Source organism: Antechinus flavipes, chromosome 3 (assembly GCF_016432865.1).
Source record: "Antechinus flavipes isolate AdamAnt ecotype Samford, QLD, Australia chromosome 3, AdamAnt_v2, whole genome shotgun sequence".
Classification (NCBI taxonomy): domain Eukaryota; kingdom Metazoa; phylum Chordata; class Mammalia; order Dasyuromorphia; family Dasyuridae; genus Antechinus; species Antechinus flavipes.
The window spans coordinates 76,570,852-76,587,751 of record NC_067400.1 but is presented as its reverse complement, the minus strand read 5'-3'; the positions used below and the strand labels follow the sequence as shown (position 1 = coordinate 76,587,751).

Genomic DNA, 16,900 nt, shown 5'->3' with positions numbered 1-16,900 from the left:
AAGAAGTTTTTATAAATGTCAGTTCTGAAAACTTGGCAATTTATGTTATAGAAAGCATGTTACACTAGTAGCTCTAGTACTAATTTAAATGAAACTAAAAGGTATGTTTTTGCTATAGAAACCTTAATTACATACTAAATAACTTGCCCAGAGTTACACAGCTAAGAAATGTTGAGTGTCTGAGGTCTGAAGGTTGACCATCTAGTAGCTGCCTCTTTTAGTATTATTGTAAATGAAACTAGAATGCATATGCTAGCTATGTATTCTAATTTCTTTTCCTATCCTCTATTTTTCCCCCTTCAGTAAAAGAATAATTATTTTCTTCTGGAAAGAGGTCTTTTCCTTTAAATTGTTACTAAGTTGAAATTAGGGCTCCTTTGGGGACCAACTCGTCAGTTACATGGAATTAGTCCATTAAAAAAAAAAAGATATTCCCAATGATGGAGAAGGGTGGCATTTAGAGAGCCCTATATTTACCCTCTTAAAAAAAAAAGAAATGGGAGCGGGGGAAGCCCTATTCTGAATTGTGCTTCTTTTTATTCCTTCTCCTTTTCCTTCTCCTTCTCCTTCTCCTTCTCCTCCTTCTCCTCCCTCCTCCCCCATATTTATCATACTGCACAAGAAAAATCATGTCAAAAAGGAAAAATAACGAGAGGGGAAAAACCAGGCCAACAACAACAAAAAAGATGAAAATACTATGTTGTGCTCGAAATTCAGTCTGCATAGTTCTGTCTCTGGATGTGGATGGCACTTTATCCATCAGAAGTATTGGAACTGGCCTGAATCATCTCATTGAACATCATATAATTTTGCTTTTCTGTGTATAATGTTCTCTTGGTTCTAACTCCCTTCACTTAGCATCAGTTCATGAAGTCTTTCCAGGTCTTTCTGAAATCGGTCCATCAAAAAAGCCCTTTTTATTCATTCTCACATGAGATGCTCAGATGAGAAAACCGAAGCTCTGTGACTCCACAATTTCAGAAGCAGGATTTAATGCAAATCTTCCTGCTTCCAAATATAGCCCTGCACCTACTCTTGCCTTATTACTTCATCCCACTTCCCATAGTGATATATATGTATTTTTTAATGTTCAATTTAATGTCTACTATTTTGAAATAAATTTAGGTTAAATAATAATCATGATAGTTTATGTTTATATAGTATTTTACTATTATAGAGCACTTTCTTGATAATCTATCATAAGCCCATGAAATATTTTGAGGAAATTGAGATTCACAATGTTTAAAGCAAAGATAATGACTCAGTCATTATTTTCTACAAAAATTTTAGCCAGTATAATGCAGTTACCACAAAAGAGAGTAGGGGAAAAAAATCCAGAAATGTCTTTAGACAACATTTAATGACCTTGTAGAGAGGGAAAGATGCTAAGTTTAATATTAGTTTAGAATGTAAACTTATTTGTAAAACACTATGGAGGAGGAGGATGGTTGGTATCACTTCATAAATAGAGGCAGTAGCTTGGCCAGGAGACCTCACTAAGCCATATTAAAAAACCTTCACCTGGTCTGTGTTGGTGTTTACTTAGGCTTATACTTTTAGCATTTAACAAAGTCCAAGATAAGTCGTTTGGAAGGACATGATGTACATGTAAGACCCATTTTTGTCTTTTAACAGACTTTCCTAAGCTTGAAGTCTTAATTTTTCCTGTATTTGGTATATAACTAGTCCATGTTGTTCCTTCAAAATATCTCAAGACAATATCAAATTAATATAGTAATCTTAGCATGCATTTATAAATTTAGCAAAGCATACATATTCTCATTTGATCCCCAGACAACACTGAAGTGTAGATAGTATTATTTTCATCTACATTTTACAGATGAGAAAATTAAGCATTAGAAATATTAGTGATTCCTGCCCAAGGGCCCACAACTAGTGTCTGAGGCCACAACCCCCAGCCCATCCTTGTCTTCTGTGCCCACCTATTGTCTCCGGCCCCCTTCCCCTCACCTCTTGTTGTTACCTTTGATGATGAAGTAAATCTAATGTTTTCATTGCTTTCCAAACACAATTCTTACTGTATCCTTAATCATTCTTTCTCCCTCTAGCTTTCACTTTGTCTATCTTTCCAAATTTCATCTGTTCTTGAAAGTCCTGCTTAAGTCTAATATTCCTTCTGCAACATCATTTATCTGGCATTTAACACTTAGTAATTCTTTTTTGAACACCTTTGAATACCTTGAACACCTTTTGTTCTTAATTCCACAGAAACCATTATTTCATGTTAATCATATATTCTGACCTGGTATGTTCCTTGAAGAGCACACTTTTTATATGCAGCTGTTTCACATGGTTTCTAACAGTAAAATACAGAATGCAGAATTGGTATTAAATTTTTGTTAAAGTTGAATATGAATAAGTGGGAGTAAAATCTATTATAAAGAAGATCCAAAAATGACTAATGTATAAAAGGATCTTAGTAAAGTTTTAGAGATACTTCCATTAATAAGGTTAAACTGTTTCAATTATCCCAATGCAGTTAGCTTACTGGCTAGAAGTGTGCCTTTAGCTAATTTAAGCAATTAAAGTGTTGCTATAGAAATTTGATTCAATACTTTAATAATTCACAGGTATCAGTTGGGAAGAGCAGTAAAAGTTTTAATGATATAAAACCCATTGTTGTGTGATGGTTAGTTTGATATTAAATTTCATAAGTTTCTGTATTAAAAACAAAATCCATCACATTGGTGAAGGAGCTTTCATCAGTTTGTATATTTAAATAGGTTCATAGATTTGGGACTCCCATGGGATCTTACAGATCATAGAATAATAATTGTAGGTTAGTTAGACTAATCACAGAAGCATGGACCATGAAAGTTATGAGGGTCCTGAGATAAAATATCTCTTCTAGGTCTGTCTCTTCTAGATTTTCTGGGTGATCAAAACACTCCCCACTTTCACAAATGAAGATCCTTTGAAATGACTTAGAAGATGTGAAAGATCTTCTGGACACTGATAATTCTTGTTTGTCGTTTTGAATAACCTCTGCAAGTAGATCCAGTTAGTCTCTAAATACTGCTAATTACAACCTTTTTTATTCTGGCAAAATACAGAAAGGGAGTTAGGGATCTAGAATAAGCAAGAATTGGCTCACTGATGTTAAATCTTCAGTGATTCTTTATTTACCTTTAAGACAAAGTAAAAAACTATCAGCTTAGAATTTAAAACTTGTAACAATTTGATTTGAGCTCATTTTTCGAGATTTGTTTCATATTGACTTGTATTCATATATTGTCTTGCTAGCTCTTCTCTTACTTTGTATCCCATCTCCTTTCTGTGTCTTTGCACAGAGACTGTCCATCTTCATCCATACCCACCTCTCAGGTGTCACCTAACATAGGAAATCTTTTCTTAATGTTCTAGTTAGTCTATTCTCTCTCATATCTTGGAATTTTTTTGCATTTACTCACCTGTTCAAGTATATTTCAACCTTTCCCTTCTCCAAAGTAAGCCTCCCAAAGGTAGTCACTGTTGGGATTTTTTCTAACCACTAATAGATCCTTAATTAATTGTCTATTAAATTGAATGAGAAATCTTTTTAGTTAAGGAGCTTTTCTATTCAAATGCAAACCAAATCTCCGAGCTCCCCAAGAATAGTTTTGGTTGGAGTAAGGAAAAGACCTTGGAATATGATGGGAGGAAAGGGCAACTGTGGTACAGCCAGAGGACATAGTGTTTAATGTACAGATGAGAAACTGGAATTAGACCAAGTAAAATTGGTTCCCTTTCCTAATGTTTTCTGGGACTCAGAACATTTTTCCTCTCATTGAGTTAAGATCAGAACTAGTTTAGAAAGCTACAAACTTCAGCTTTCCCCAGCTAAGCCTAGTTTCAAGTCTAGCTGAGGCTAGGTTCAGTTTTTTTCTATTGGGAGGAGGACAGGAAAAGGAAAAGGAGAAGATATATGTCCACATATCTCCCAACTTGTTTTCTTTTTATTTATAGTATTTGAAGGATTTCTCTCTTTGAACTTATTCCCTATAAAGGTTTAAGAGCTAGATGATTGTATAGCTTTTGAATACCTATTTTAATATGCACTATGTACTATTTATATATAATATCCACATTAAAATGCCTATACTTATATCTAGATGCCATATAGCCAGCTCATTCCCAGTTCATGAGACTTCTTACAGATCACATAAACCTTTGAAAATGTATAAATCCAAATTAATGCCCCAAAGTAGGTTTTTTTGAATTAAGATTTGCCACTACATTTGATACATGGATGTGTATCACATATTGGTGTGTTCAAATTAAGAAAATGATAGTTTTTGTTGGTGCTATAAATTTAGTTATGAGTGTTTTATATTATTATATACACAATCCCCATCATCTATATTTGGGTGACTTTTGTAACTGTTGATTAACAGGATACTTTCGTCTTTAAGTTCAAGTATCTAACAAGTGAGAAACTCTGGGATATAGGAAGAGGATTTGCTCCCTCTGCTGTCATTGCTTGTATGACATTGAACAAGTCGCTTTACCTTCATATGGCTGTTTCACCATCTGTTAAGTGGAATTGAGCTAGATTGTCCCTAAACTCTCTACTGTCCTTATTAATGTTTCTATAGTGCTCACACTCTACCTTGCATCATCCTCACAACTCCAGGAGGTAGGTTATCCTCATTTTACAGATGAGGAAATTGAGAAAAGCAGATTACTAGATAACTAGTAAGTATCTGAGGCTGAATTTGAACTGAGGTCTTCTGAGTCCAGGTCAAACATTCTCTCCACTATACCACCTGATTGTGCCAGATAAAACATTTTTGGGATTCCTTTTTTATGTTCAGTAAAAGCTATCATTTTCCAACATTTTACTAACTGGAATGCTTTTACAAACACTTTGACAAATTTCTTGTTTCTCTTTTAACCCACATAGATCTTCAGTTTTAATAACTCAGACTGATACATCACTTTGCAAGGTACAGAAAGTAGTTAAAAGTTGAGTCTGGAAGTTTTTTTGCTGTACCTCCAGGAAAACTATTGATCACTTCGGAAATATATGAAAGATGACCACTATTTTCTAAAACTAAAGTTTCTCTTATTCAGCAATCCTTTATTAAATATCAGCCGTGTACAAAACACTAGGTGTAGGTATTAGAAAAACCAGTGAAAATTGAAGTGAAACTTAATTACTTCACTCTCTCAGAGCTTAATATAGGTATTGACCAAAAATTTATTATGTGCTTATTTTTCCAAGCATTGAAGATACCAAAAAATTTTTAAAAAAGATTTTGTTCTCAAAGAACCTAAATTCCAATGGGGAAAATGAACATTATTATTAGGGAGCTGTGAGATAGTGCTATAAGAAATTCAGTGGGGAAGGTCATTATGGGATTGGAAAATTAGAGGTCTTCATGGAAGAGTTGGATTTTAAAGGACAGATAAAAATTCAGCAGGTTTGAGAAAAGCTGAGTATATTCATAGACATGGTGAAAGAGAAGAGTCATTGAAAATGTGTGGAAGGGGGAAATTATGGGATCAAAGAAGTGTAGAAAATTATCCCTGATGAAGATTAGAAATTTCATAGGACCATGGGATCTTAGAGCAAAAAGGAAGCTTACAGAGCATTTAGGCCAATACTTCCATTTTACATGAAAGAAATTGAGACTCCAAAAGATAGAATCAAATCCTGGCTTGCTCTTTCTATTCTACCACACTACCTACTTCTGGGAGTTAAAAGAACAGTGACTCTCAAAATAGTTGAGGGAATTGATGTTAAGAGACCTTCATCACCTCATTGAAATAGAAGTTAGGTCACCAGGAAGGGCATGAGGGTGGGATTGGCAGAAATTGGGCAGTCATTTACAATCGATGGCTATGATAGAAAAAGAAAAGTTTGAAGCAATTATCATGGGGGATGAGATTATAATAGAATTGTCCAATCTTAATAAGTAAGGGTCTACTTCAGGGGTCCTCAAACTATGGCCCGTGGGCCAGATGCAGCAGCTGAGGACGTTTATCCCCCTCACCCAGGGCTATGAAGTTTCTTTATTTAAAGGCCCACAAAACAAAGTTTTTGTTTTTACTATAGTCCGGCCCTCCAACAGTCTGAGGGGCAGTGAACTGGCCCCCTATTTAGAAAGTTTGAGGACCCCAGTCTACTTGATGTATACATTAGCTTCATTTAGTGACTTTTCCAGTGATTCCTTAGTATCAAAGTTGGTAGGGTTCATTCAGAAATGAGGGTTTACACTGTTGGGGGAGACATAAAGTCACAGGGACAAAGGATTCTAGTATGTAGTACAGAAAATATTAAAACAGCTAAACATGTCTGAGGTTTCATATTAAATTTCCCAAAGAGGAAACGATACAAGTTTGTTCTGTCTGATATACTTAGCTAGCAGAATAAACTTAGAGGATTAGTTCTTAGATTAAAATTTTTCAGATGAAATGTTTTTATAGATGAAAATTTTGGGTAGAAAACTTCAAACAACTTGATAAATGATATCTCAATGAGTTAGAAGCGCTAACTTTTTGGACCTCCCCCTTTCTTAGTCCATGGCCAACCTTGTCTCCATTGTCACTTTTTTCAGGTGAGTTTATATAGTGATTCAGAAACTATAAATTTGCATTTCTAGCGTTACTTCTCTAAGCCTACTTACTTTTAACAGGTGTTCCTTAGTTTTGCCAAGGTTATGCATGCATTTAAGTGTATACTCTTAAGCAATATTTTATAGCATCATTTAAACATCATAACCCTAGGATAAATATAAAGATTAAAAAAAAAAAGATTCACTTGATAGCCCAGGGTGAAAACTGAGTTAATGTTCACTTCCTTACTGTAAGGTTTATTACACTGTTCCTTATTAGTATACTGCTCTTTTGGAACTAAGTGTTCCCTGGAATGAGTTTTACTTCATGAGTACTTTATGGCAGAGCACACTTGTAGCCTATTATCTGCTTCTTCCTAAGAGTTAATTCTCAGCTGAATTTTTGCATTGATACCAAAATGATTAGGTAGTTATAAAACAGTGCTATGAGAAATTCAGTGGGGAAGGTCATGATGGGACCTTCCCCAACATGGAAGAATCACAAAAACATTTAATTGTACAGATTTCTTTCTAAGCTAATGCTTTTGTTGTTGTTGTACCCTTATTACTTATGCTTATTTTAAAACTGTTTTGATACTTGGGTAAGAAATAAAAATAAAAGCTCATTCCTATTCAAACAATTATTGAATCTTTGCCTATGCAGAAAGCAGGATGTAAGATGGTGGGGGGCTCAAAAAGTGGAAGAGATGGGGAGGAGTATAAGTACAAAAGAGTAAGAGTATGTGTGTGTGTATATGTGTACGTGTGTACGTGTACGTATGCACATGCTCCAAGATAGAAGAGGAGAATTATTTTTGAATAATTACCAAGTACCAAATAAGTACCAAGACTTTTTTGAAAGTCCTATCATTGTATTATTTCTTGACATTTGGGACTAGGTGAGGAGATCTTAGTAAAGGTCCTCAAGCTTGGTTTTCAATTCTTATTATCTAATGTTTCTTTTTTAATATATCATTATTCTACTGTTATGTTCTGCAACTGTAGGAAAATGCTCAGGTACACTGCTTCATCTTCTCCTTTTCATCCTCAGGGGCCAGATTAGTTTTAGGGCAGGCTCATCTTAGAGTGAATCTGAACCTTTAAATTAATCCTGGAATTGGCCTGAACTCCTGAAATTCTTGGAGCAGGAGTGACTGAGGGACCAGTATGAATTTCCTAAGAACACTGGCCATCAGGCTTTGGTGAGATACAGGGTGCAAAATTGACTCAGAGTAATATGGAAACAGCTGCACGTTTTCTTAATAAGCATCTTTTTTAAAGGACTTCCTTTTTCTTCTATGGGCACTAAGTGGCGGTGTTGGGTTTTTTGCAGCGTGATGATGTTCCTGATGATTACTTCAAGCATGACCCTGATCACAAGCATATTTACCGATTTGTCCGGACTCTCTTTAGTGCTGCACAGCTAACAGCAGAATGTGCAATAGTCACTTTGGTAAGGTATTTCTCCTTTTGAAAGGACTTTTTTGTTCCTATTTTGTATCCATATTGTATGTCTTGTTTCATCATATTAAAGATAAGATCCTTAAATGACAAAACATGAGGCAACAATCATAGAAAGATGATGTATACAATTTAAAAATTGTCAGTATGGCAGTCACTAACCATTCGGTCGAGTACCAAGACTCCCCAGTGGTGAGAGTTAAAGATGGAGAAGGCTGAGCTAGGGTATAAAAAAGAAACTTTTCATCTTTGTGTTTGATTCAGGTTTCAGATAGTTGGCAGTTCATATCACAAAACCAGAACTGCTGTTGAAAGTGTCAAGAGACCCCCAAAGTTGAATGCACACGGGAATTGAACTACTCCATATAATGTGGAAGGGCCAGCCAGAGGAGGCTGGCAAATCTGGGCTCTCAAGTCTGGTAACTTTCACAATCATTAAATGTATTTTTTTGGAGTTGTTTTTTGTCTTTATGTATAGTGCTTCAAATAGGTTTGTGTGTGTGCATGTGTATACACATACACACACATATATATACATATACATGTCTATATATGTATACATTAGAGTGTGTGTATATGGATATAAACAAACACATATATATACACACACACATATAGATAGATAATGTATTATGCAGTCATGTAACTGATGGAGAGGGAAGTTTATCTGTGTAATTCAGCATATAACCTTGTCTGATTCACCTTATAACATATAATCTTGTGAAGTGACATTGGTGGTTCAGAGGATACCAGTGACTGGTATCACTTCTAGTTCATGTGGTGTTAAGTATTTTGTGGTGAGTTGCAACAAGCAAATAAAAATGGTAACTTGGGGGAAAGGGAGAAAATGTTTAAAAGGGCAATGTGGACTTATTTTTAATGGATTGTTTTGGTAGGCAACTTTAAAGAACAATTGTTCTTTCACTAAGCAACCACAGAATACTTTTGTATTTATTGTCTTTAGTGTCGCACTGCAAAGTAGCCACTGGGAGGCTCTCTTGACCATCAATTTTCACCCTTAAAGCCCAGAGAAGCATTCTAACTTCTAATGAAGCAAGCAAAAGCAACTAAGTTCTTCCCTTATTCCACAGAGCATTATATAGGTGTAAAATTGTAATAGCTTTGCATGTAGTAAGTCCTTAGTAAATATTTATTGAATGAACTTGAAAGTGGCTTCTCAATGCTGTTCATTTTATTAAAGATGATACTGTTGATCCATTGTATGTACCAGTGGAAAACATGCTACATTTGCATTAGGAAGACCCAGGTTTGCTTCAGGTTCTGCCATTAATTTGATTTCTGAGCAAATCACTTAACCTTTTGAAGCTTTGGTTTTCTCATTTGTAAAATGAAGGGATTGGATTAACCCAAAATCCCTTTTGCTCTAATCTTTTACAATGCGATTCTCAATAGGGTGCATTCTTCCAGTAGCAGATTGGTCGCACTGAGCCATCCACCTTTATGACCAGGGATACACATTTTGAGCTGGCTGATTATGGGTGTGCAAATGCAGAATGGGGTGTGTGAGGATGGAATCCAGGCATCCTTAGTCTTTGTTCTTTATATTAATAGCTGAGCTCAGTGTCTGCTCATTGCGACTTTAGTGTGACTGATTTGTCAAATAGACTGCAGTTTTCTCAAAACTAATTGATATTTAGCTTTGTGTGTAGATATTTTTTGCTTCTATATCATAACTAGAACATTGATAGAACCAATAGTTTTTTTTTCCATAAATTGTAGAATTTTTTTGGTGCAACTTGGTTATAAAGTAAGACTGGTAAAATTATTTGAAGTTTACATAATTAAAACAGTTTTTTAAATTCAATTTTAAGAAAAAAGGTTAGTAAAATGGAGTTTTATTTTCCTGAGCTAACCAATTTCCTAAAATAACTTGTCATTGTACTTAGACTAAATTAAAATTAAAGGCCAATGATCTGCTTTTTCAGGTTTACTTAGAAAGACTTTTAACTTATGCTGAGATTGACATTTGCCCAAGTAACTGGAAAAGAATTGTTTTGGGAGCCATTCTTCTTGCTTCCAAGGTTTGGGATGATCAGGCAGTTTGGAATGTGGACTATTGCCAGATCTTGAAGGACATTACAGTTGAGGACATGTAAGTTGTAAACTTTCTACCTTTTTCCAACTGTAAAATAAGAATTATTTATATAATATTCATTTTTAGTTTTTTAAATGGTCAGAGGACCAAGAGAGACAAGCAACCACATATATCTCCTTTCCTATCTCAGTTAGAATACTTTGATTATATTGTGGCTATATTCATGGGCCATTTGTCTTTTTCAAAAGTGGTTAAATTATTGAAACTTAGATTTTTTTTTTTTTTGGTAGTTACTTTTAATGGAATAGGAATTGAGGCTGGACCTATTTTTCGTGCTTCTATTTTGCTTCCTAAATTAGTTCTTCAATTGCTCTAAAAATAATTTGATAAAATTAAGATTTCATTTACTGTGAAATATTTGGAATAATTTTTCAAAATTTGTTTTCTTTGTGAAGTAAGTTATATCTTCAAAAGAAGAAATGAGAACTAAGTAGCTGTTAATCAACAAATTCACTATATATATATAAATGATATGTTGTTCATGCTTTTGCCTACATGTTTGTTTAAAATCAGACACAAAAACCTAGACTTTCTATGCTGTAGGTGTACTGACTTGTTTCAATGATTAAACCTCTATTAATAGACATGTTAATCCTATGAAGTACTGTATCGCTACACAATTAAAATGTATTAGGATAACAGGTATAAAAGAAATCGTGACGTGCATTTATTCATGAAGTAAATCAAACCCTGATCAACTCATCATCCAAACATGATGAGATTTACATTTCTATAGGCTTACCCACTACATGAACAGGAAATTAATTTTTCCAGTAGGTTTAATAGGATCCAGCGTGATAGAATAAGAAAACACAAAGCTTTGCTCACATTATAGCAGCTTTTTGCAGAATGAACCATTGATTTTTGCATTTATTTTTCTCTCCAGTGAGCAAAAAATAGATTACTTTAAAAGCTTAAAACTCTTATGAGTTTTAATCAGGAAGTCTCTTTCATTCTGCTTAGGACATTTTTATTTTTGTTTAAAAAAGAAATATTAAAATCCCTAGAAAAAGCAGCAAAAATTGTTAATTTTTTTTTTCATTTGCTGACCTCTTGTGAACTTGTGCTAGCCCCAGGGTTGTTTACTTTTAGGAAGGTATGATAATACCCTAGACTGCCACCATTTTTCTTCTCTGTTATTAGATTTGCTGCCTTGCTATCTGTACGGTTTAAAGTTCACAGAGTGTTTTACTCTAAAAGGCAATAAAGTCCACTTTGTAAATTTTTTTTTAATAAATGCTCATATTTTAAATGGCAGGAAGCTTGCCTTTCTATGACACAGAAGGATTTACATCCCAAGCCTCTGGTGGACAGTGAAACACAGACTACAATTTCCAAACCCTGCCTCGAGCATGCGAATGCACTGTCCCTGCCCTGGCCATGGCTCATTTTGTGAAGTGGGTTTGGTATGAGACAAATTTTATCTTTGATCTTTTTTGCTTTTCGTTGATGAAAAGAGTATTTTCTCCTGTAGCACTGACCAGCAATATGTGTTAAGATGAGCAAAAACTTGCATTGTGCCCTTTGAGGGGGAGGGAGGAAAGAATGAGTGTCCATCTCAGATCTAGTGCTAGTTATTTATTTATTTAATATTTTGGAGATGAATCCTTGTTGCTTCAAGAGGCTTTTTTTTTTTCTTAGAGATAATAGCAGTAGCTCTTCATAGATCCATTTGTTGCCGTGGTGATATGCCTACTCCTTTTGTTGGTCTGCTTCTACTTCAATAAACCCCTTCCTGTTATCAGCCTGGTGAAAATGTCTGCAAGTTCTTCAGAGCTAATAAACAGCATACATCATTCCTTTCATCTGATCACTATAGTGGGGCCTTATGAGAGTGAGAATGGAGTATGAATTGTCCAGCTGCACTAATGGAACTCTGAAGAATGAGCCCCCTAAGTCAGCAGCATGAGAGCACAACAGTGCCCTAACCTTTTGCCCTCGATATCCCCAACTGAAAGTGTTGAGATTCAAAAAGGTCCATAAATAACTGTACCTTGTTTGAACATTAAGTGTATTAATCCAGCTGGTAGCCTTTATTTCAAAACAGAATTTAGAATCATCCTGATAGCTTAGAATGATATTTTTTAAAGTGGACTGATAGTTTGACTAAAATTACTGAATATATTGTGTTTCTTCTCTAATCTCCTCTAGGAATGAGATGGAAAGACACTTCTTGGAGCTCCTGCAGTTTAATATTAATGTTCCTGCCAGTGTTTATGCCAAATACTACTTTGACCTTCGCTCCTTAGCAGATGACAACAACTTGAGTTTTCTGCTGGAGCCTCTCAGCAAAGAGCGAGCACAGAAACTTGAGGTAAAGAATATTAAAGAGGTGCTGAGCTGCAGTTTTTGTTACTGAAGAAAACTGATGATCTGTTGCTAATTATATTAAGAGATAATTAGAAAAACTAAAAGCTTTTATGTTAGTATGGTGAAGAGAGTTTAACTCTTTTGTCTTCAGCATTTCCTGTGCTGCTTTTGTGGAAAGGAATGTACAAAGGACAAAATTTATAGATGTTGACCTTGAGGATCATAGTTCAAATAAATGTATCAAAGCAAATAGATTTGAAACTTCATTTGTTTTTAATGATTTCTTTGTTCTGAAAATTTACCCACCCTATTATAAATATGCAATCACAATTTCTTGAATTTATATTCTGTTGCATCTAAGTATCTACAGAGCTTACTCAGGTGATTGCTTTTAATTCAGTTTTTAGAATTTTATTCAAGACAATTAGTTGCAATCTGTTCCAATAGACGAAAAGCCCACATTGATATGATCTCAATCATTATTGATTTAAACTAAACTGTCTCAGATGTATCAAGGAGGAAGTATTCAATTTGGCAATCATTAAGTGCCTTTTGTGTGCACGCCTGTGCAGAGGATAGGAAGGTCACTGGACTTGGCGGGCATCTGAATGACCACCAGAGGTGAGCCCTTGACTCTTCTCCTGACTTAACTGGGGGAATTTGAACACATGACTTAGTTTTTCTGGCCCTTTAATTTCCTCACCTCTAGTAGGAGAATATTAATAATATATCATGTCTACATTAAGAAGGGCTTATGTGAAAGCCCTTCTTCAGAGATAGGATAAGTCTAGGACAAACTGCCCGAAGATTTTTCTCTCAGAAGTATAAGTTTATGGGTACAATTGGGTACAAATGTGCTTGGTTTTGATTGAGGGAGAAGGACATTTTTGTGGTCATGGGCCATTTTGACGTGTTCAGTGTGTTAATAAAAATTATAATGCATTAAAAACCAAGGATTTTCAAAGGGAAAATTTAAATTGAATTTATATGATTCAAATTACATCAGGTTTTGTTGTTGTTTTTTTTTAACAGAAGCTTCCTCAAACTCCAGGTCAGGATCAATTTATTAATAAAATGGACAGTTGGCATTTTATTGCGTTTAGCCATTTTTTAAAGATAGATTTTACTCTCTATCTAAATGGATTTCTTTTCTCTTCCTCTTAACTCCCTACTTCCACTGAAAAAGAATTGGGGGGGAAGAAATCCTTGTAACATTCATAAGTCAATCAAAAGAAATTCCTTCAATGACTGTTTCCAAAGAAAAATTTGTCTAAATCTTTACTCTGTTCTGAGCCATTTGTATGGCTAACTTCAGTAACGTTCCAAGTAATATGATTATAAAGTACCAGGCCTTTATATAAGCCCCATATGAAAATTCATCTAGTTAATTTTGAACTTTTATTAGTGACACATAAAAGCCAACTTATATTTGGAATGAGTTGTTTTTCCTTCTTAAGAACTGGGAAGGTGTGGTGAACAGGAGTTAATAAAGCATAATCCATATAACATGCATTTCATTATCTTGGACCCTCATGAATACTCTCTTTGGGGGTCCTTCTTGGCATGGAACTTCATTGAAAGTAAAATCACCTTTTACATGCTTTGGGTATTTCCATAGAATCCAAGGTGTAGACTTCCTTTATTTTTAGCTTCCTCCAATTATTAGTACAGTAATGAAATTTTCCATCTAAAAGTGGACAAACGTATTCATTGAATTTACACAAATATACATGAACCACTTCTAAGGAGCAAATGAGGTTGTGATAAGCTAACGCTTTTTTAAACTTTTTTGAAACGTGTTTTAAAAAGACCTTTTTTTTTTTTCTTTTTTTTTTTTTAAACAATATTTCTGACAGGTTTGAGTTCAAATTTTTTTTATGGCTGTATTCCATATCTTTTTCCTAACATTCTTTCCAGCTACAAAGGGTGTTTCGCTGTAGCATACAGGACAGAAGCCAAGAGTCCTAAGTCGAGGTTTTGTTCTCTCAGAGACTAATGAAGAAGGAGGCTTTGACTTTCTGAAGCCTTGATTCTCTCTGTTCCTTTTCTAGGCTATTTCCAGACTCTGCGAAGACAAATACAAAGACTTGTCCAAAGCTGCCATGAGACGATCTTTCAGTGCTGATAATTTAGTCGGTATTCGCCGTTCTAATGCCATCCTCTCCTGAAGGAGAAGTGAGGTGCAAGGGTCAGAAAGCCAACATCCGCAGAGAGCGGGGGAACGCTCCCTGCCCGACAACCAGCACGTGGTGGTTTCAGCGAGAGGAAGGGCACTGACTCCAAGGGACTCGGGAACCTGAGGATCACACTCCATAGGAAAGATGGGATCTTGTCAAAGCAGCACATTCTCCTGTCCTTTTTAATGTATCCAGAGGTGCAAAAACAAACTTTATAATGAAACTTCCTGAATCCCACCCCACACACAGATGTTTGCTTACTGTGTAGGCCTATAGCTGTGACCTATGTAAGTTTTTTTTAAATTAGTAGTTTTAAATTTTAACATTTAAACACTAACCATGTGACTCTAGTTAAAAAGTTCCCTCTACCTTCCAGCCACTCCAGAACCTTGCTGCATATGCCTTTCGGAGTCAATGCAGTATTAACCTTAGAACATGGGACTCTTAATAAAACATCAAGCCTCTTAGGAGCAGATACTGTAGCATTGATCAGCACTGAACAGTTATTCCTCCTTACTTGGTTACCATTAATGCTGCTAATTACTATTAGCAATCAAATTAAGCTGCTGGGCAGAGTATATGCTGGCTCTGGATCACCATGTCATCCTAGTAAATACAATGTCCAGGGAGTCTTTTAAGTATTGAGTTTGTGAGCAAAGGAATTAATACTGGGTCCATGCTGCTTGTGAATTATGGTGCTTCTCATTTTGTTCCTTTTGCTCCTAATCTGGAAAATATGCAGACTATAAATTTTTTTCATGGATTTAAGGAAGTGGATTAAAACACTTAAATCTTCTAAACATGGTGATCCAGTGATTAGTGTAATACACTATTTCTGAAGTTTTATTTTCCGAAGCGCCATCATGATATATTTACAGTGGAGTTTACAATGCAAGATATGGTTTTATCTTTGGTTTCCTGAAATTTCTGCTTATAAATTTGGGAGGGTTGGAGGGAAGAAAGGGGGAAATGGTAGGGAATTGGATTCACAATGAATCTGTAATGAATTAGAAGAAATTGGACTCAGTGATAGTGATAGATGATTATTCTGTTCCTAACATATCAGACTTATCCAAACTTTTTAAAACTTTATGTGTAACTTAGATGTAGTTACAATTTTTTTCCTTCTCCTTCTTGGTGTCGAAAGAGAAGAATTAATCACAAGGTCAAAACAAAACATTATTTTTAGTTTTCTGAAGGTGGGGAGAGGAAGATTCAGGAGATTGGTGTCCATACCAACCCAAACTCAAAATAGATCTGAAACATTAGCGCATATTCATAATTTTTACCTGTCTTCTTCCTTCTCCTTTATGTATAGATCCTAGGCATTTTGCCCAGTGAACAAAACATTTCTGGTCTAGGAATCCTGTGTACTCTTCTCCCAACATAGTAATGCTATATATTAAACCCATAGATCTGCGTGCTGCAGGTCCCATTGTTGTCAAAGGAAAAGAGCTATATAAATGATAAATAATGGTATTTTTAATATTTCAATCTACCAACTCCAGAAACATGGTTTTTGGAGTTTGGAGCTTGGAGCTTCAGGTATTGATTGCAGTTTTATTTTGAAAAGAATGCTACAACTTCAGGTGGTTTTTCTTTCTCATGTTTATATTAAAAGAAAAGCTAATAATAAACTCTATTTTAATTAAAATGTGGTTAGTGTGTTTTGTACTCTTTTTTGGACCTTATAATAAAACTTGATGTAGGAGTTTTAAATTCATTTCCTTTCATTCTTTGGACCTAACAGAGGGCTCTAAAAGCATTTTCAAACTTTTGAGTATGCTTCTTCACATTCATCTGACTCATTACTTATAATTAGTCTTACAGTCAGACTGTATTTTACTTCTATCATTTTGCAAATGAAAATCTTGTTTTTTATGTAAAATGTAAGAGGTAGAGATGAAAAGATTTGAAGATAGTTTGGTATACCTTTTTTTTTTTTTTGAACAAGTTGAAAGAATGGATTGAGATCCTTTCTTTAGCATTTGAATGGAACCTGGAGGCTATTTGGTCCTATTCCCTTATGTTGAAGATGCACTTGATGAGGCTCAAAAGTCCAGTGCTTTACCAGATGAAGGTGCCTCAAAGTCCAGCCACCTTCCCACCTTCAGCTGCTGTGCTTTGACCAAAAGATCCTCCTAAAGCCATGAGAATGTATTACAGGGTCAGGAATAAAGAGCCAGCATTTTAAAGATCAGATCGTGTATACTGCATGGTTCTGCTAACTCCAAAGCATCCTGATAGGCTTGTGGCATAGCCCATAGGATTGCCAGTCT

At 35.1% G+C, this 16,900-nt stretch overlaps 1 protein-coding gene across 2 annotated transcripts in view; it reads left to right on the top strand.

The window, feature by feature from the left end:
* The window catches only part of CCNYL1 (cyclin Y like 1), a 56,553-nt gene extending 40,278 nt beyond the window's left edge, over positions 1–16,275 (top strand). For both annotated transcript variants that reach the window (XM_051983676.1, XM_051983677.1), the window contains exons 7-10: positions 7,891–8,010; positions 9,965–10,131; positions 12,286–12,448; positions 14,496–16,275. In XM_051983676.1, coding sequence (XP_051839636.1) covers positions 7,891–8,010; positions 9,965–10,131; positions 12,286–12,448; positions 14,496–14,612 — 567 coding nt within the window. In that variant the 3' untranslated portion in view covers positions 14,613–16,275. The remainder of the gene's footprint in view (positions 1–7,890; positions 8,011–9,964; positions 10,132–12,285; positions 12,449–14,495) is intronic.
* The last annotated feature ends 625 nt before the right edge of the window (positions 16,276–16,900 follow it).